This window comes from Aspergillus ambiguus (assembly GCF_047715705.1).
Source record: "Aspergillus ambiguus strain CBS 117.58 unplaced genomic scaffold BDV59scaffold_14, whole genome shotgun sequence".
Taxonomy (NCBI): Eukaryota; Fungi; Ascomycota; class Eurotiomycetes; order Eurotiales; family Aspergillaceae; genus Aspergillus; species Aspergillus ambiguus.
The window spans coordinates 81594-100816 of record NW_027395527.1 but is presented as its reverse complement, the minus strand read 5'-3'; the positions used below and the strand labels follow the sequence as shown (position 1 = coordinate 100816).

At 52.4% G+C, this 19223-nt stretch overlaps 7 protein-coding genes across 7 annotated transcripts; 3 read left to right on the top strand and 4 right to left on the bottom strand.

Annotated features, from left to right (window-relative positions):
* Positions 1 to 713: 713 nt before the first annotated feature.
* BDV59DRAFT_177463 (WD40-repeat-containing domain protein) lies at positions 714 to 3201 on the bottom strand. Its single transcript, XM_073689608.1, has 3 exons — positions 2450 to 3201; positions 2284 to 2394; positions 714 to 2229 (listed from the first exon to the last, which is right to left on the bottom strand). The coding sequence occupies exons 1-3, from the start codon at positions 3093 to 3095 to the stop codon at positions 830 to 832; spliced, it is 2157 nt and encodes a 718-aa protein (XP_073548229.1). The 5' UTR covers positions 3096 to 3201; the 3' UTR covers positions 714 to 829.
* Positions 3202 to 3394: 193 nt separating this feature from the next.
* On the top strand, positions 3395 to 9089 carry BDV59DRAFT_26030 (putative rRNA biogenesis protein RRP5). The gene is made up of 3 exons (XM_073696076.1): positions 3395 to 3879; positions 3936 to 8369; positions 8439 to 9089. The coding sequence occupies exons 1-3, from the start codon at positions 3445 to 3447 to the stop codon at positions 8985 to 8987; spliced, it is 5418 nt and encodes a 1805-aa protein (XP_073548228.1). The 5' UTR covers positions 3395 to 3444; the 3' UTR covers positions 8988 to 9089.
* A 21-nt stretch (positions 9090 to 9110) lies between these two features.
* On the bottom strand, positions 9111 to 10275 carry BDV59DRAFT_177461 (uncharacterized protein). Its single transcript, XM_073689607.1, has 2 exons — positions 10198 to 10275; positions 9111 to 10143 (listed from the first exon to the last, which is right to left on the bottom strand). The coding sequence occupies exons 1-2, from the start codon at positions 10233 to 10235 to the stop codon at positions 9192 to 9194; spliced, it is 990 nt and encodes a 329-aa protein (XP_073548227.1). The 5' UTR covers positions 10236 to 10275; the 3' UTR covers positions 9111 to 9191.
* Positions 10276 to 11476: 1201 nt separating this feature from the next.
* BDV59DRAFT_201659 (uncharacterized protein) lies at positions 11477 to 12155 on the top strand (the record flags this gene model as incomplete). Its single annotated transcript, XM_073693859.1, has 2 exons — positions 11477 to 11564; positions 11623 to 12155. The coding sequence occupies 2 exons, from the start codon at positions 11477 to 11479 to the stop codon at positions 12153 to 12155; spliced, it is 621 nt and encodes a 206-aa protein (XP_073548226.1).
* Positions 12156 to 13670: 1515 nt separating this feature from the next.
* BDV59DRAFT_192994 (major facilitator superfamily domain-containing protein) lies at positions 13671 to 15300 on the bottom strand (the record flags this gene model as incomplete). Its single annotated transcript, XM_073692141.1, has 3 exons — positions 13671 to 13982; positions 14043 to 15004; positions 15054 to 15300. The coding sequence occupies 3 exons, from the start codon at positions 15298 to 15300 to the stop codon at positions 13671 to 13673; spliced, it is 1521 nt and encodes a 506-aa protein (XP_073548225.1).
* A 222-nt stretch (positions 15301 to 15522) lies between these two features.
* Positions 15523 to 17242, top strand: BDV59DRAFT_207600 (uncharacterized protein; the record flags this gene model as incomplete). The annotated part of the gene is made up of 2 exons (XM_073695027.1): positions 15523 to 16141; positions 16189 to 17242. Exons 1-2 carry the CDS (start codon positions 15825 to 15827, stop codon positions 17240 to 17242), a joined length of 1371 nt encoding a protein of 456 aa, XP_073548224.1. The 5' UTR covers positions 15523 to 15824.
* Positions 17237 to 19069, bottom strand: BDV59DRAFT_177459 (urease accessory protein UreD). The gene has a single exon (XM_073689606.1). It carries the CDS (start codon positions 18653 to 18655, stop codon positions 17513 to 17515), a length of 1143 nt encoding a protein of 380 aa, XP_073548223.1. The 5' UTR covers positions 18656 to 19069; the 3' UTR covers positions 17237 to 17512.
* Positions 19070 to 19223: the final 154 nt, after the last annotated feature.

Below are 19223 nucleotides of genomic sequence, written 5' to 3'. Positions count from 1 at the left end.
CCAAAAACCAAAAAAAAAAAAAAAAGAAAACGTAAAACATACACATATAACTCTAAGTGAGCGCCGAAGCCTTGTTTGGATGCTTCTGTTACCAGGACGGTCTCAGAGAGTGATACACCTGACTTATTCCCTCTTGGCTGGCGGTCTATTCCAAGCGGCTCTCACATGGTAGATTTCCTCACAAGAGAATATTCACAAGACGGATTCTCTCAGAACGGTCTTCTTAATCTAGTAATTCTAAGTCCAGCATGTTCACATGGCTATGCACACAGGGACCCATTCATATGATGGAAAACATATAACGGCCTATATACGATAGTATTCATATGGCATATCACGATACAGATAATAGGTAGTGATTCTAATAAATAGATTAATCTAATAGAATGATGATTTAATAAATGGACGAATACATAATATAGTGATACAAATGGTTAACTAAATGTTGAATATATATGCTTACCTGATAGCCCAGCTTAGTAGTTGCCTCACAGCCCTAGACCATATTCATAGAAAACTATCTCATTACTTTGAGATAAAATTGGATCTGATGACTACAGCCCGAGACTCGTCCCTAGCGCCTCGTAGGACCGATAATGGATGTCTTCTCATGCTTGGAATTATGTCACGAACTACGTACCCAATTGCAACCCATTTATGCAAGAAAAATCAAGTCTTTTGCTATGCAATGCAAATGCTATCATGAAAGCAATAAACCCTGTAAATAATGACAATAACGCCCGCTAGATGAACCATGTCTTGACGCCCTTAATGCATGCAAAACTAAAAGAAAAGAGGAAGCACGACACTCAATCCGCAGTGTGATTGATCATTCGTCTTCATCGTCATATGAGTCTTTAGTATCCGCCCAGCCACATCCCCATCGCCGGCCTTCAGTCTCGCCACCAGATCGAAGATCTCTAGCTTGGGGACCCTCGCGCCAGCATCGAGCACTGTAATCATCACTGACTGTGATAAGCTCACCGTCTACTGTCCACGATACAGCAGAGACTTCCTTTTTATGACCTTCGACTAATGGTGTGCCCGACTGGTAAATGGGGATAGTATCTTCCAAACGACCCGCCAGGCCAAGACCAGAATTGGTGCGGCGCAAGCCAGAGCGGTTGGAGTGGAACGGCGACCTATCAAGGTCGTCCTCTAAGTTGACTGCGGGTTTCTGGACAGAAGTGTGGAGATATTGTTCGTCCGTGGGGAACAGGACTGGGTTGTGACTGCTGCTCCCAACAGCCAGCATTTCTGGCTTGTCACCCATAGCTTTACGGATACCAGCCTTCACATAGAAGGTAGCAACTTGCAAACTCGGGTGACGGAATCCATATAAAGGCCCCAGTCCTTCCTTGTCGGAACCTCCTGAGCGGCGTGGGCGGTTGTTATTCAATGAAAGCTCCGGTGCATGTCCAAGCACCAAGTGGGACGTGGAATACGCGTATACAGTACCGTCGCGGCAGAGCGTATACAGCCGCGACCCATCTCCGCCCAGAGTCAGTGAAGTTATGCCAAATCGTCTGTATTTGACATGGCTCTCCGGCTCCCTGGTGGTAGAGACGGGAAGCACGGGTCGACCCCGACGATTGCTATGTGCAGTCCGCAGGTCCCAAAGCCGGACGCAGGCATTAGCTTCGGACGCTGTGACAAACAAGTTTTCGCGGCCAGGAGGCATAAAGGCCAACGAGGTGACTGTAATATCTGAACGTCCGATTTGGTGCTCCAGTCTTTCAGAAGCGGACGTTTGGGGCATCCAGGCGTGTGCGCCATGGATTGTGTTCAACACCTGCGGATAAGTCATTTTTGAGGTCATTGGAGCGGCTGTCTGTTCAGACTCGGAGTCAAGCGAGCATCGGACTTGTAGGCAAGGTTTTTCGAAACCCTTGCACCTGAGATCCCAAATGTTGACATTTCCATCACGACTGCACGTTGCAAGGACTTTATTATTTGCTGATGGCTGGAACTGCACCCTCTTCAGGGAGGAGACGTGGTTCGAAAGACAGTATATCGGCTTTTGGGTGACCATATCAATGACCAAGGCTGTCTGGTCACCCGAGGCTGTTGCCAGGAGCATATCATCCGAGGAGAACTCCAAGTCCATTATGGCATTCATGTGTGGATGGAACGAAAGGTATGCTTTAGAGAAGCCGTTTTTGTCGTCTTTTGCGGAATCTAATAATCGAATGCCCCCTTCTTGGTCACCGACGGCAACGAGAGTATTGGCTATGGGAGTTAGCGTGACCCGAAGATGGGATGGAATGTTCGGTGTCCACTAACTGTTACATGATGCTGTACATAATGGAAGAACAAGACGGTTTTCCGAGGGGTTCGTGCAAGCGTGACTGTCTGCAGACCCAGAGTAAAACGGCGACGTCAAATCCTGCCAGCCTGAAACACAGTGAGAACATGTTTCTCATGCGAGTCCACCGAAAACTCAACATACCAGCACCAGAATTAGATCGTAACGTCAATCGGTCAGCCCTTCCTTGTAAGCTTCGCATGAAAAGTCCTCCCGATGTCCGCAAAGCTTGTGACCGCTGAAGAGGGGAAACTTTTCGGGATTGTCTAACGAGTGGAAGTGATTTTGGGAGCTCATTATGCCTATCAGCATCCATGCCGAGGTCTCGAACAGGAACATCGAGCTCTTCATCATCGTGGATCGGCGTCCTCATACGGACCTTCCTCAGAGGAGATGATTGAAGAGGGGACCCTACGGATGAAAAGGACAACTTCCGTTTCCTGCTTGGTGTCCGTAGTAGATCAGACGATTCGGGTCTTGCTGCAACAGCCTTCAAGGTGCGGGTAAAGGCCGGCCCCAGACGATTGACAGCTGGAGAGCTGAGGGCCTTCAACGCCTGGCGACTCGTCCTCACACTCCCCGCATTGCTCCCGCCATTGAGCATCGAACGAGGCGTAAAGAATCGTCGAAACGACCGGGGAGTAACCGGAGGGGGCTTCTTGGGTTTGCGTCGGACACCTGCATCGGATGCTATTGAGGGAGGTGAAGAAGGGAGTTCCTGCGAGGACGGAGGAGGACAAAAGACGGGCTCTGAACGAGGGACTTCGGGTAGATCATGGTAACGGTTCATTGTGCCCCAAAGCAGCAGCAAAGATACAAAGACATTCTATGGGAACGAAAGGGTGGAGAGGGGAAGGGGAGGGGGAGAAGAGGGAAAAAGCGAGCTGAGCATGGATGTGGAGCAGGGCAGGAGAGAACATTGCTGGTCGTGTCGTGTCGACGTGCCTTTTCGTGTCGCGGGCCACTTGCAACGGCAGGCGGTGAGGCTGTCCATTAAAGTAGTATGCTTGTCCCTAAATGGAAGGCGGTCTGTGATTTCTCTCCGGAAATTTTAATTTTTTTTTCTCTCTTGCCAGACTCCACCCAGCACTTTTTTATCCAGAAGAGCTTGGGAGCCAGCTCGATTCTTCTTCACCAACATGGCTCCGATCAAGCGCAAGGGCGCTTCCGCTGAGGATGCCTCCTCGGCCCAGAAGCGTGCCCGAGTCGGAGCGGAAGATCGCAAGCAAAACTCGAAGAAACAAAACACTGGAGATGCTCCCAAGCCATCGGAGCTCACAGTTTTGCGGGAAGATGAACCGTCCTTCCCTCGTGGTGGTGGCAGTGTCCTGACGCCGCTTGAGCGCAAACAGATTCAAATCCAAGCGACGAAGGATGTGCTTTTCGAACAGAAAGGATCCAAAGGCCCCTCCGCAGACTTTGAGGATGGAGATCACGATGAAGACGCGGAGATGGAGGACGCAGACGACACAACGGCCCCCAAGAAAGCCCGTAAGCGCAAATGCAAAGGGAAAAAAGATGGCAAAGCCAATTCCAAGGAGAAGGGTGTGCGAATTGAAGGGCTCAACTTCAAGGTAAGGATAACGTGCGGTCTCCCGATACTTTCAACTTCGTCCACTAATAATCCCAGCGCATCGTTCCCGGAACTATGGTACTAGGACAGGTTTCGAGTATCAACGCCCATGACGTTGGTCTATCGTTGCCCAACAATCTTACCGGTTACGTCCCCTTGACCGCCATCTCGAAGAAACTGGAAGAGAAGATTGAGAGTATCCTGAAAGAGGATGGCAGCGACGACGAAGAGGATTCCGAAGACGACTCACTCGACTTGAATAACTACTTTTACTTGGGCCAGTATCTTCGCGCGTATGTTGTCTCCGTTGGAAGTAATTCTGCCGACGCTCGCTCGAAAAACCGAAAGCGTATTGAGCTCTCGGTCGACCCACGACAAGCCAACACAGGCCTTTCCAAGTCCGATATCGTGACCAATACTGCTGTCCAGGCCTCGGTTTCCAGCGTTGAAGACCATGGTCTAGTTATGGACTTGGGTATCGACGGCTCCGAAGTCAAGGGCTTCATGTCTTCGAAGGAAATTGACCCCAAGATGGATTATTCGAGCATCAAGGAAGGATCTGTGCTCCTGTGCATGGTTACCGGCCAGAACGCCAATGGCAGTGTGATCAAACTGTCTGCCAACCTCAACTCTTCTGGGTCCATCAAAAAGTCGCACTATCTCAGTTCGGCTCCAACGATCAATTCTTTTATCCCTGGCACTGCCGCAGAGATACTTCTGACAGAGGTTTCGCCTACCGGTATCGCTGGAAAAATCATGGGCATGTTGGATGCCACGGTGGACCTAGTACAGTCTGGCGGTAACTCTGGCAAAGATGATCTAGAGCAGAAGTTCAAGATCGGTGCTAAAGTCAAGGGTCGTCTTGTCTGCACCTTCCCTGCTTCTGAGCCCTACAAGGTCGGGTTCTCACTACTCGATCATGTTTGCAAGTTCACCTCGGATGGCAATGGACCTGGCGCCTCCGCCGATGCCCCCGCTATCTCTGCCATCGTCCCAGAGGCAAAGGTGGTCAAGGTTGACCCTGGTCTTGGTGTGTACGTTCAGGTCGGTTCAGCAAAACACATTGGTTTCGTCCATGTCTCGAGACTGGCAGATGGCCAAGTTGAAACTATCTCTGAGGAACACGGTCCTTTCCAAACGGGCTCTGTTCACGAGGCCAGGATCGTTGGCTATAACGCAATAGATAACCTCTACTTGCTCTCTTTTGAGAGACAGGTCATCGACCAGCCGTTCCTGCGCCTAGAGGACGTCACCGTGGGCGCAGTTGTCAAAGGAAAGGTCGAGAAGTTACTGATCGGGGCTGCTGGGGTGGATGGGTTGATTGTGTCTTTAGCGGATGGCATCTCTGGCCTTGTTCCCTCCATGCATTTTGCGGATACTCCTCTTCAGTTCCCTGAGAAGAAGTTCCGTGAAGGCATGACTGTTTCGGCTAGAATCTTGTCGGTCAATCTCGAGAAGCGGCAAATCCGACTGACTCTGAAGAAGAGTCTGTTGAATAGCGAATCCGCCATCTGGAAGGACTACGAATCGATCGTTCCTGGAGCTCAGTCCCCGGGTACTATCGTCAACCTTCAGTCCCATGGTGCTGTTGTCCAGTTCTACGGCTCCGTTCGAGGCTTCCTTCCTGTGTCCGAGATGAGTGAAGCTTTCATCAAGGATCCCTCGCAACATTTCCGACTCGGTCAAGTAGTGAGCGTTCACGCACTCAGTGTGGATGCCTCCTCTGAAAGACTAGCCGTCTCCTGCAAGGACCCTTCGACATTTACGGAAAGCTACAGGAAGGCCTTCGAAAAAATTCGTCCTGGTTTGCTAGTCACCGGTGCCGTCTTTGAAAAATCAAGCGACGATGTGCTGCTCAAGCTGGACGAATTCGGGCTTGTAGCTCGGCTGACCCTTGAACATGTTTCTGATGGATCTCCTTCTAAGCAAAACTCAACCCTCTCGAAAATCCGTGTTGGTCAGAAGCTTAATGATCTTCTTGTGCTTGATATCCAGCGTGGCCGGAGGCTCATCAAAGTTTCTGGCAGAGCTAGCCTTAAGAAGGCTGTCAAGCAAGGGCTCATCCCAGAGAACTTCGAAGATGTCCAAGAAGGTGCCGAAGTGACTGGTTTCATTCGCAACATCACTCTTGATGGAGTGTTCGTCGAGTTTTTGGGCGGTCTCACCGGCCTGATTCCGAAACGCCTTGTCGGCGACGAAAATATGACGAAGCCGAGTTTCGGCATGACGAAGTCACAAGTCGTGACCGCAACAGTACACTCTGTCGATATTGATTTCCGGAGGTTCATTCTCAGCATGAACCCCTCTGAAGCGACTCGCGCCGGCCCCAAGAAGCCGGTTGCTAAGGCCACCACGAAGACTGCCCCTACAGACGATGCTGTTGCCAATGCCATTGATGACAGTGTTACTACCATGTCTGATTTGGCTTTCGGAAGAGTTGTTAAATGCAAGATCGTGTCCGTGAAGGCGACTCAGGTCAATGTCCAATTAGCAGACAATATCCAGGGCCGGATTGACGTCTCAGAAGTGTTTGATAAGTTGGATGACATCAAGGATCGCAAACAACCGCTGCGCTTTTTCCGAACTAAGCAAATTATCTCCGCCAGAATTCTAGGTATCCACGATGCTCGCAACCACAAATTCCTCCCCATCAGCCACCGCACTGGCAAATACCCGGTCTATGAGCTTTCTGTCAAGCCTAGTTTCCTGGAGGCGTCTAACCCCACGCCCCTAAACTTGGAACAAGTTCAAGTTGGATCTTCCTGGTTGGGCTTCATCAACAACGTCGCAGATGACTGTCTTTGGATCAACCTCTCTCCTAATGTCCGTGGACGCCTGCGTTTCATGGATGCTTCTGATGACCTGTCACTTTTGGCTGATGTAGAGAAGCACTTCCCTGTCGGCGCAGCTGTCAAGGTAAATGTCACAGCAGTTGACCTTGAGAAGGGTCGTTTGGACCTCTCCGCCAAACGACGTTCCGACAAGCTCTCGTTGTCGGATATCTCTGTCGGCATGACCCTGCCTGGCAGAGTCACCAAGGTCACCGAGAGACAAGTTATCATGCAACTCACCGACACTCTCGTGGGTGTTGTTGACTTGATTGACCTGGCAGACGACTATAGCAAGGCCAACCCCACCATTTACCAAAAGAACGAGGTGCTTCGGGCGTGCGTGGTAGCCGTTGACAAGGCTAACAAGAAGATATCCTTGTCTCTGCGGCCATCGAAGGTCCTGAGCTCGTCTCTCCCCGTTCAAGACCGCGAGATCACTTCTATGAAGCAACTCAAGGTGAACGATGTGGTGCGTGGATTTGTTCGCAGGGTGGCTGACAGTGGGTTGTTCGTGACCGTCGGCCACGGCGTATCCGTCTACGTCCGTATCTCCGACCTGTCGGACTCCTATTTGAAGGAATGGAAAGACTCCTTCCAGGTTGACCAACTCGTCAAGGGTCGCATTACTGTGGTGGATCCGGAACATAACAAGCTGCAAATGAGTTTGAAAGACTCTGTGTTGGATCCAGACTACAAAGCTCCTATCACACTCAGCGATCTCAAGCCTGGACAGGTCGTTACCGGCAAGGTCCGTAAGGTCGAAGAATTCGGCGCTTTCATTGTCATTGATGGTTCTGCAAACCTCAGTGGCCTCTGCCATCGCAGTGAAATGGCTGAGAAACGGATCGATGATGCTCGGACACTGTTCGAAGAAGGCGATGCTGTTAAGGCCAAGATCATCAAGATCGATCGCGAACAAGGCAAGATCTCCTTTGGCCTGAAGGCCTCGTATTTCAACGAAGACGAGGAAAGCAGCGATGGTGAGGACGACGAGGATGAGTCCGAAGGCGTTAGTCTTGATGGCTTTGGTGGAGTTGAGGTCGAAGGTAGCGATGAAGACGACGATGATAGTGATGTGTCCATGGGTGGAGTCGATGTCGAGGGCGACAGTGAGAGCGAGTCTGATGAGAGCGACGAGGAGGAAGAAGCAAAGGTTCCGTCCAAGCAAAAGGGTGGGCTCGGCTCCAGTGGTTTTGACTGGAGCGGTAATATCAAGGACGATGAGGATGAGGTTATGCAATCAGACTCCGACGACGACGAGGAATCACGGAAGAAGCGGAAGAAGCATCGCAAGCCTGAGATCCAAGTCGATCGGACGGGTGAATTGGATGCTAATGGTCCCCAGTCTGTGGCCGACTACGAGCGTCTCTTGCTGGGTGAGCCTGATTCCTCGCAGCTCTGGCTGCAGTACATGGCCTTCCAGTTAGAGCTTGGAGAGGTTGAGAAGACCCGGGAGATCGCCGAACGTGCCCTTCGCACGATCACCATTGGACAAGACGCCGAGAAATTGAACATCTGGGTGGCTTTGCTCAACTTGGAGAACACTTACGGCAACGACGACAGCCTTGAGGATGTGTTCAAGCGTGCGTGTCAGTACAACGACACTCAGGAAGTCTACGAGAGGGTGATCAGCATCTTTATCCAGTCTGGCAAGAACGAGGTAAGCCCAATCTGTTCAAAACATCCATCTACACCGGAGGGCCTGATTACTGACGAAATACCTTCACAGAAAGCGGATGAACTCTTCCAGACTGCTCTCAAGAAGAAGATCTTCCACTCGTCCAAGTTTTACCTCAACTATGCTTCCTTCCTGTTCGACACGATGGCTGATCCTGAGCGCGGCCGTGCCCTGCTGCCTCGCGCTCTGCAGTCTCTGCCTTCGCACACCCACGTTGAGACGACGTCCAAGTTCGGACAACTCGAGTTCCGTTCGGCTAATGGAGATGTTGAACGTGGCCGGACGGTGTTCGAAGGACTGCTGTCTTCATTCCCCAAGCGCATCGATCTCTGGAATATCCTCCTTGATTTGGAGATCAAGGTCGGCGATGCGGAACAGGTACGCCGCTTATTTGAGCGTGTCCTCGGTATTCGCGACACCAAGAAGGGCGCCGTTTCCGTGGACGACAACAAGAAACTCCGCCCTAAGCAAGCTCGCTTTATATTTAAGAAATGGCTTGCTTTCGAGGAGAAACTCGCCGCTGATGGTGGAAACGAGAAGATGGTGGAAGACATCAAGGCCAAAGCCGCGGAGTACGTCAAGTCTCTGCAGAAGGAGTAAAGCGATCCTCCGTGAAGTTGTGATTGTAACGACAGGTGTTGGGGGTCATAGATTTTGTATATAAAAAGCCTTTGAACGTGTTTATTCTGGTTTTCTATGGACATTAGACGCAATAGAATCAGTAGATACCATTCACGCTCTGAACCAAACGCCTGATTGCTTCTCATAACAGACCCGACAAGGAAATGTACTCCAACGGAACGCTCATCTCCTCTTTTCGGCCATCAGCTTCCGGTACTGCTCCACGATATTCCTCCTCTCGGTCGCGAGCTCTTCTCGCTGTCTCAAACTGCTCCCTGCCGCCGGAACGTTGGCAACATCCACTCTCGCCCCGCCGCGCACCTTGAAGATTTCCCGCGGCTTCGTCAGCTGCGGCGGCGCCTGCACAACTTCCAGGGGATTTGCGGATTTATCCTTGCGAGTCTTGTTGAGCTTCGCCCAGGGGTCGATATCATCCGGCTTGAGTCCCTTCTTGCCAGCACCCTTCTTCTTCGCCTTGGCCTTACCAGCCTCCACCTGCCACTGTTTCCACAACTGTGTCTCCTCCTCCATTCGCTCTTCCTGCTCTTCACGCTCCGCAGCCTCCCGTTCCTGGATTTCCTTTTCCTCCTGGCGCCAGTGCTCTTGCAGACGACGCAGATGTTTCTCGTGCTTGGTCACCCGCTGTTCGCGGATTTTCGGCAGATCCGACGGTTTATTGGACCTCTTCATGTGAGAGATGGGCATTTCGCGGTCCACGCGCGCGGCAAAATCGGACAATTTCTCTCCCGGGAGGATCTTCGGCATGGAACGAGATGCCGACGAGGTCGGGTCTGTCGACTCGGAGACATCCCCTGCTGCTGCGGCGGCTTTCTTCTTCCGCGATGCGGTATTATTTTCGGTGGTTTCTTTAGCGTCTCGCTTGCGCTTTTTGTTCGGCTCTTCGGTGGCCTTGGAGGGGGCTAGGGTGCGCTGGGTTTGGAATTGCATCAGCCGGCGGAAGGCCTTGGGGGTGTCATCGTCGAGGGTGGATTTTGGACGCGATTGCGTCTTGGCGGGGTCGGCCTTTTTGGCATCTTGGGCTTTCTTCTTGTTCTTGTTCTTGTTCTTGGATTTGGCGTTGGGATCGTGGACGGGGAGAGGCTTTGCGATCATGGAGGGTGGGAGATCGTACGCGCTGCGACGGTTAGCTGGGTCTCTTGACTTGTAGGTGGAGGAGACTGTCGCATACTTCTCATCATTCTTTCTGCGCTTATGCTTGTGAGGCATCTTGGCTGGGATGTTGGAGGTGGTGGGAGATGGGGTGTGGTGGAAGCGGCGAACTTTTTTCTCGGGGAGATGAAGTCCGTATCTTATCGATAAGCCGGTCACCTCAACACACTACAACTCCATACTAGTACGTCTTGCTCTGTTTCTGACTAGACACGAATCACGATTTACTGACTTGAAACCACCCTGAGTATTTTATGGTTATCGGATTATCTTCTACTATTATAATAGAATCCCCTCACAGTTTCTCCATAATCAGTATTTTCGCTCCAACTTAAGCAACTAAGTCCAAGTCTTTAGTATAGATGCCTTTATGACTTTTAAGTTTGCCTAATTCTGCACTTAGGCCTCGGCTCTCTAGTAAATATAGATAGTTAGCATTAGAGATTATTATGCATTTACCTTCTATATCTCTGGAAACGATAAGCTAGACTATATTTGTAAAGACTAGCCGAGGGCCGCAATATCTAAAATACAAGCCCACTTACTACGTAGGGAATACAGATAGAGAACTCGCGGTAATATTGCATCTTATTTATGAGCAACTGCTGTCTCTAGTGCAACTCGGGGTCAGCTGAGTACTCCGCATGTTGCAGGCTGGTGCCATCGAAACATTTCCGATGGGTGTCGGCCCCACTGCCTCTCCCATCTGAAGGATGATAGTCGCATCAAATAACCGAACAGCCTCGTCCTCCGCACAAGGCTGTGCGACTGTCAAACAATGGGAGTTGGGACTCAACCGACAAGTGGGCGAATCAATATACTGTCCAATCCGGTCCAGGATAGCCATTCCCTCAGCCTCTGGTTTGTAACATCTTAATATATCCTCGTATGTCAAACCCCCAGCTAAGATGTGCGGATTTTGATCTTCCATCCGGGGCAACGTTAGCTCGCCTTAGCCAAAACAACCAACAAAAGCCACCCCCTTTTCATGCGGCGATCGTCGCGACTACTAAGTCTCAGGGAAGATCTATATTTGCAGCTAATAATTGCAGCCGGTATCTCGCTATCCAATGTGCTGCTTTTCATATTGACGCCAAGGGCTGCGCTCCGTCAGTATGCGTCTTGGTGTTCTGATCTTTGGTGCTCTTCTCAGAAACGTTTATGCCAACAAGACATGCTACTTTCCAGGCAATATCGTTGCTAATGGCTATGTACCGTGCTCAGATGGTGACGATGCCTTTTGCTGCCTTGAGGCAGCTATTTGTATGACGAACGGTACGACAGGGTTATGTATGAACATGGACAATCCGTACGGTCTCGCACGACCAGCTTGCACGTTAGGTGACTGGACACAATCTTCCGTCTGTCATGATTACTGCTCAGAGGGTAATATGGCCCCCCATTGCCAATTCTATGGACTGGTTCAGACACTAAACCCCGATAGTTGACGAGGCCTTGACCACGGGATGTACCCTCGTGCTCATCCACAACGAAAAGAACATTGCCGAATACTGCCCCAATTCGATTATCGACAACTGGGAGGGCAATACTGGGTGTGCCGATAACGCAACCCGGTTCACTTTGGGCCCGTTCTACTCCATTCCGAACACAGGATACCTTTCCAACGCAAGTTTTAGTGGCGACAGTGCCGCAGACAACGCCAACTCTATCACGGGCAACTCTACTCTGGCTACCAGTAGCGACCCCGCGGACCATTGTGCCGGTCAATCCACCCTCGCGGCTGTTGGCGCTGGAGTCGGCGTCCCTCTTGGATTGATATGTTTGGTTTCCGTGGGTTACGCTTACTATGTGAAGAGAAAGCGGTTCAATCAGGAAATGATGCGACCGTTACCACAAATTCAAGAGCCGCCGCTAGCCTATGACAAACCCGTCGCAACCGTTGTTGAGCCTCAGGAGCTCCCTGTTATTGTCGGTCGAGAGTTGGATTCAACTCCTACCAGTCGCAACCATTTGTGAGCCTCAGGAGCCACGTGTTATGGTCGGTCAAGAGACGGATTCAGCTCGTACCTAAATGCACCTAAAATCGAGGACTTCAAACATGGGGAAAGGAATAGAAAGGCAGGATTTATAACCACATAGGCCTTATATGCAGAGGCACTGCCGAGTCAACCTGCGCTGGATGGAGGCAGTTTCCCTATACCAAACGGGATGGTTCACTATCCTCCGCTTCCTATCCGCTATCCTTCTGAAAGGTCGTCACACTACCAGGCACAAATTGACGAGTATGTTGGTTTGGTATAAGGTAACTCGGAATACGGAATACTGCTATCCTCTTGAATATACATCTACATGGAGATATTATTGGTGGGAGCGGAGCAAACAGACACATCGGGAAACAGAGAAACAGAGAATTTTATTGATATAGCAAGCTAACTTCACTGCTTCAATACTTGGTGAGGCAAAAAAGCCTTTGCAATATCCCTAGAATGGTGTTAGATAGTTAAGAAATTGACCGCGAATAAGAAAAGGGGGAAAGAAGAGCCAGCGTAATATAGCTAGTAAGATAGACATCTTTTGTAGCCGAGATATGGTCAACTAGAAGACCGCTACCAGCGATAGCGAACTGATGTAGGTACCAGGCGAGTACCTCTCGATGACTCAGGATAATGCACAGCACAAACAGAAGAGATTACGGAGTAATCTGTGTCTAGTCTGGCACCTAAGTACACACACAAGAGTGGGCTTAAGCCCTTCTTGCATGAGATATGTGCCGCTAAATTATTTTGGTCTGATACTAATTATATGAAGGCGTATACATATGAGAATCTCAACCCAATAAAATTAGTCTTATGTCGTTCCTACGTAAAGCTCATTTCAACTTGGTTATTTGCTACATTCGAACACTTGCTCTGTCGCATAGTATACTGACTATGGCTATTGTTATGGCCACATTTGTGGTGGGCAGAACTAGTACGGATTTTCGATTTAGATGAATAACATAGGGCTGACACTTTACTAGCACAGTGGTATGTCAGGGCTACTAAGAAATGAGGTTACAACTGAACTGAACAGCTCAACGAGGTTCTCAGCATCTTTCTTTTCCCCAAACTCACTCGATATGATCAGCACCACGAACAGCGAATCCTCCTGGAGACATATGTACTGCGTAGAGAGACACCTTTCAGGCGGGCTATCAATGCCGTGTGCCAAGGTCCTTCATGGTCCTTTTTGTGCGTGAAGCTTTCATCGTCCATAGACGGAAGGTTATTGGGCATTTACGAGATTGGGGGAATTATAATGGGGCTCTGTCCGATCAGGTTACTTGGACAATAAAGGCGCTAAAAGGACCACGAAGAACCCTCCAGCTGTCACCGGACGAGGGGACACTCCGTACATGGGATGCATAATCAGGGACAACACATACTCCACACAAGTATGTACAAGGTGCATATCTCATCAAATTTAATGTCTAGCTTATTTTTCATCATTTTATGCATTGCCTGGAGATAGTAGATGGTAATAGGTTTCACGTCAACCGACCTCACCAGAAGCACTCTCAGCAAGATCCTTCACCCAACGATCGGCATTTCGCCGCATGATCCAGAGGATTGAGCTGCCACCTGCCCAACCAATGATTGCAAATCCGGTGTAGAGCCATGAAGCGCCGATAGTGTTGATAAGCGGCTCGGTCACTATAACAGCTACGCAACATAATGTGTTGCGCACAAAGGAGCTCATCGACATGCCATCGCTGGACCGTTGTGGGAAGAACTCGGTCAGCACGGTGGTTCCCATATTGAAAATTAGATTATCCCCGACGGAGAAGAGGAACAAGGCAAGACACTATGTCGCGCCAGACCGCGTCAGCGATAGGCAACAGCTCACGGTTGAACACGAACATACCGGCACGAACCAGAACACGTGTTTCTGGGTGGTCCATCCAAACAACAGGAGGGCAGCAGGAGCCAAAACGGAGGCACCCCAGGCGTTTTCACGCATGCGGTCTTGTGGGCGGAAGATCAGTTCGCCAGATGGGCTATACCTGGCGGCAGCTTGAGCTTCTCGTCGCATAATATAGTCTACCCAGCGGCCTCCAAGAAACCCGGCAATGATAGCGCCCAGGGCTAGTGGGATGTACATCAACCCGAGAATCGCAGAAGAAAAAGAATAAGGAGGCTGGGAAAAGATCCTTTTTACTGCCACAGTAATGGAGTAATAGGTTGCATAGGTAAAGCTGGTGTAGGCAACGATTAAGACAACCGCGGGGAACCGGAGGAGCTGGATGAATCTAAAGGGTTGGATAAACATGCGCCAAATCTCAGACAGTGTATCCTGGACTTCTTCCACCCAGTTTACCTTGGCCTTTTCTGTTTGAGTAGACCTTCGTGGTGCGGTGTCGGGTAATATGACAACCATGAGAAGCAGGATAAGTCCACCGTATACTGCCAGCGCCCACTGGGTGCTTCTCCATCCAAGTGTCTGCGTCAGTGCACCGCTGATAATTGGGGCAACGAGAGGACAGGCATCTTGTCCAATCCAAAAGATGCCCATTGCTGAACCTCGCCTCTCCACATCCCACAGGTCAGCCACTATGGCTGGACCAACAACTCCTGCCGAAGCGCCTGCTCCACCGGTCAACAGGCGCATGGCAATAAACATCCCAATGGAACTACTGAACGCCGCGAGGACGTTAAAGACCAGGAATGCAAATAGCGACATCAAATAGATCACCCGACGGCCGTATAATTCCGACGCCGTCGACCACCACAGTGGTGCAACCGCCATCGCCATGAAAGAGAATGCAACGGAAAGATTGACGACAGTACCTGTAATTTGAAATTCATCTGTTATCTGCGGAACAGCGGCTAGCTGTGGCTTTAGCTTCGTCCAAAGAAATATGTCAACAGTGCTTACGCAGTATCATAGCACTCCCCAGCGAGCTTGTTGTGCCCCAGAGAACAGCAATGAGTGTAAAAGTCCATCTCGATGGGTTCTTGAGTTGAGAGGCATCATGGACTGGCACAAAAATACATAAACTGTCGAGGAATCCCTTTGTATTCTTCGTCTCCGTAGCGGGGACTGGGGAGACCAGTTCCGAGGGTTTGATATGGGTGGTATGTTCCATGGGGCTGTAGATAGGACTTGCAATTAGGATGTCCATGCATTCTGTTCTGTTGTCCGGGGTATGGAGACCTTTGAAGCAATCTACCAAGGACTGAAGGAGTTCACTTGGTGTCTCCTTGCTTGGGATGCTTCTCACATCAAGTATGAAGCAGTATCCACCACAGTAGATCCCCTATCTGCATGGAAGCATTTGGGGAGTCAAGGGATGCTCCAGCATTCCAGCTGCAGTTTTCAAATATCTGCCCTAAACTATGTACATGCCTAATCTTGCAACACCGTGACCCATCCACTACATTGACGTTGACGGAGTATACAGTGGTTGAACCACAGACGACGATCTCTCGGCACTCTATCAGATGCAGTGCCACTTGAACCATGTGTGGTGCATCCTTTCCACTGCCAATGATAGACCTCTCTACCGCACATGCGGCAACGGACGGACCAGACAATCTGCTCAGGGTGACGAGTCCCTGATGGGCACGAGATATATATATCTCTCTCCCTCGTCTTCCCTCCGGGGTGCTCTCAGATACTCCCTCCCTCTCTATACCCAACGACTCCATGTCTTCTCTCCCCCCGCATCTCCCCACCGAGGAGTATCGGGACAGTGAGGATGTCCTCGACTCCGATAAACCCTACGAGCGTTTCGCCGTGAGTCCCTCCGCTCTGGCTCGCGACGAGCCACCACACACTCTATGGCGTCGCGCACTCGCGGTTATCTCGCCCTTCGCATCCTCCCGCGACAACAACAGCGCTGAAAATGCCATCCCTCTGCTTTCTCCCACCGATACACCACCGGTGTCGCCCCCGAAGCGTCGCCGAAACCCCCGACTATTCCGCTGCTTTCTGTACCCTCTGCTAGGGTTCTTCGTCATGCTGTAAATCGCCCCCTTCCTTGGAACCCACCATTCCTAACTCCCTCCAGAGGCATCGTGCAATTCGTCGCCATCGCCTGCGGCATCGTCGTCTCCTTCTTCCCCGACGACTTCGAACGCGCAACCGACCGCTGGCGCCATTCCCCCAGCGGCAGCGACGACATCACCCACTGGCCCACCGACGTCTCGCAGGACATCCAACCCGTCGCATGCCACTCGCACAACGACTACTGGCGTCGCGTGCCGCTCTTCTCGGCCCTCCAGGCCGGCTGCGTTGGCGTCGAAGCTGACATCTGGCTCTTCCACGACGATCTCTACGTTGGCCACACCACCTCCTCACTTACCCCCAAACGCACCTTGCGCAGCATGTACCTCGACCCGCTGCTCACCCTCCTCGACCAACAAAACCCCGTTACCCCGTTCCACCCATCCCGCGACACCCCTCGCCACGGCGTCTTCGACACCGACCCCACCCAGTCCCTCGTCCTGCTGATCGACTTCAAAACGGACGGCCTCCAGACCTGGAACGCCCTCGTCGCCCAGCTCGCCCCGCTCCGTGACCGCCACTACCTCACCTACTTCAACGGCTCCGCCCTCGTCCCGGGCCCTGTCACCATCGTCGGCACCGGCAACACCCCCTTCCACCTCGTCACCGCAAACGCCTCCTACCGCGACATCTTCTTCGACGCCCCGCTGGAGGTCCTCGCCGGGGCGTCTGACGGCGGCTCGCACGAGGCCGCGCCGTCCGCGAACCCGAACGCTGGCCAGGGCCTGTCAGGCATGCCGGCCGGCGGCATCGCCGCCGACGCCTTCGACTGGACCAACAGCTACTACGCTTCCGTGTCGTTTAAACAGTCCATCGGGCTGCCGTGGTCGGTGCGGCTGACGGACAGGCAGATCGAGCGCATCCGCGCGCAGGTGCGCGCCGCGCACCGCCGCGGGTTGAAGGTGCGGTATTGGGGGCTGCCCGGGTGGCCGCGAAGCCTGCGCAATCACCTGTGGAGCGTGCTGGTGCGCGAGGGTGTCGACATCCTCAACGTGGATGACCTGCAGAGCGCCACGCGGCAGGACTGGCGGCCGAAGGTGTCGGACTGGTGGTGGTAGGGTAGGGCTTGTATATAGATTTTGGTTTGTTACGAGCTACGTATATATATTGCGGGTTTTGGTACATGCAAATAGAACTTTTGTTTTGATTGCGTGGACGGTAGCACGCTGCTACGTCGGTCGACGTGCACAATGTGATATGGTGTGGGTATCATCAAGGATCATCAGGGGCCGGAGACAGACCGGACCGGCTGTTTTCGTAGAATGGAATAAAAAAAAAGAAAAGAAGCAGGGCAAGGAAATGTGCAATGAAAATGCACGGCCAAATGCTTATAAGCAGAACAACGCTTCCTCTCCGAATTCATTAAAAACAGTCCCCTCCTCGCGCAGGATCGCCCCCAGCCAGTCCTTGGCTGTCTCGAACTCATCCGCGCCGAACTTCACCAGCACGAAGCCGGCGCGCACCCGCGCCGCCGTGAACGTCACCTTGGACTCGTAATTGGGGGTCGACTCCATGGCGCCGGGGCTGGGAGAGGCCCAGTTCCGCGACCCGATGCGCGGCTGCGACGTGAACCGGTCCATGATGAAGTTGGCCAACCGCTCGTAGACCGGTCCGTACAGGATGAGCGTGCCAACGATGCCGTGCGGCCGCGTGCGCTCGCGGATGAGCTCGCTGCGGCTGATGGTCTCCTGGCCGGCCTCAAGGTGGAGCTCGTCGAGCTCGTCCTCGAGGATGAGCGAGTCGCGGAGGAGCAGCCTCCGCGCGCCGGTAGTGCGGTCGACACCCCAGACCTCATTGCGGCCGCGCCACTGGTGGAAGTCCCAGTTCTCGCCGCGCGAGCTACGCCCCTGGGCCACCCAGTCGAGCAGGCAGAGGCTGCTGGTGGACCGGCCCGCCGGCGTCGTCGAGCCCTTGGCGGGCGTGACGTCGACGGTGAACCGCTGCAGTTGCTCGTAGCGGCTGTCTTTGTACGGTACGGCCGGGTCCGGGAGGTAGCAGAGGGCGGCCTCGCGGCCGATCTGTACGTCGACCGATTGACGGCTCTTGTCGGACAGGGTAGGTGCCGGTGTGCCTCGTTGGCCCTTGATGCTGTCGTTGAGTTCCGTCTTGAAGATCTTGGTGCTGCCTTGTGGCGTTGTGACGACCATCCGGGTCTGGGGCTCCAGAGTGATGGAGACGTCGATGTGGTCTCCGGGGAGGAGGCCGCCCCCGTAGGTGAGGAGGTAGAGGTGGACGGGGCGAGAGGCAGGACAAGACAAGGCGGATGATTGCGGCACATAGCCGGGGGCTCTTGTGAGAAGTTTGAGAGGGTATTTGTAGGTCAGGGTGGTGAGAGTCGGGTTGGAGGGAGGGAGGAGGGAGAGAACCACGGTGCCTTGACCGGGCTTAGCGATAGAGGACTCGAAAGGAGATTTTATCGGCATGGCGGAGGAGACGGTTGATGTGGTAGGGAGGGTGTTATTGAAGATCATGAGAAAGCAAGTGATTCTGTCTCTCTATCCTGCGTCGTAGGGTAGAGAGGGTGTGCAAGATGCTCAGACAGGTGGAGAGAGGGAAAAAGCTTGGGTCGAGGGAATTGGCGGCGGCGCTGTCCGCATGATATACCACGAATGGGTCGAGAAAAACACTGCCTGCGTGAAATGGCGTCATGGACCGGGGAAGTGCTTTTTTTGGCGACGAAACCCCCTGGGTGATGCAGACTCCGGTTGCCCCAGGGCAGCCAAACGGGGGACACGACGACAGCCGGTGCGTGTCCAGGCTCCTCCTGGCGGCCGGATCGACGGCCGGAAGCGGGGTTTTTGAAGCGCGTGAGAATGCAGAGCCAATTTGCAGGTCTTGGCCTTCCAATACAGCGCAATGGGGGCGGCGGCGTGCGAGGCAAGATGGAGTCGAAAGTGGTTCTCATTACGGCATAAGTTTTGACTCCGCAGCGGTGACTCAGCAGCACGTGACTCTAGCATCAGGTGACTCACGGGGAGGTCATGTGATTCATTTCAGAAGGGAAAGTCAGGTGACCCTCAGGCACCCAGGCATCACGGC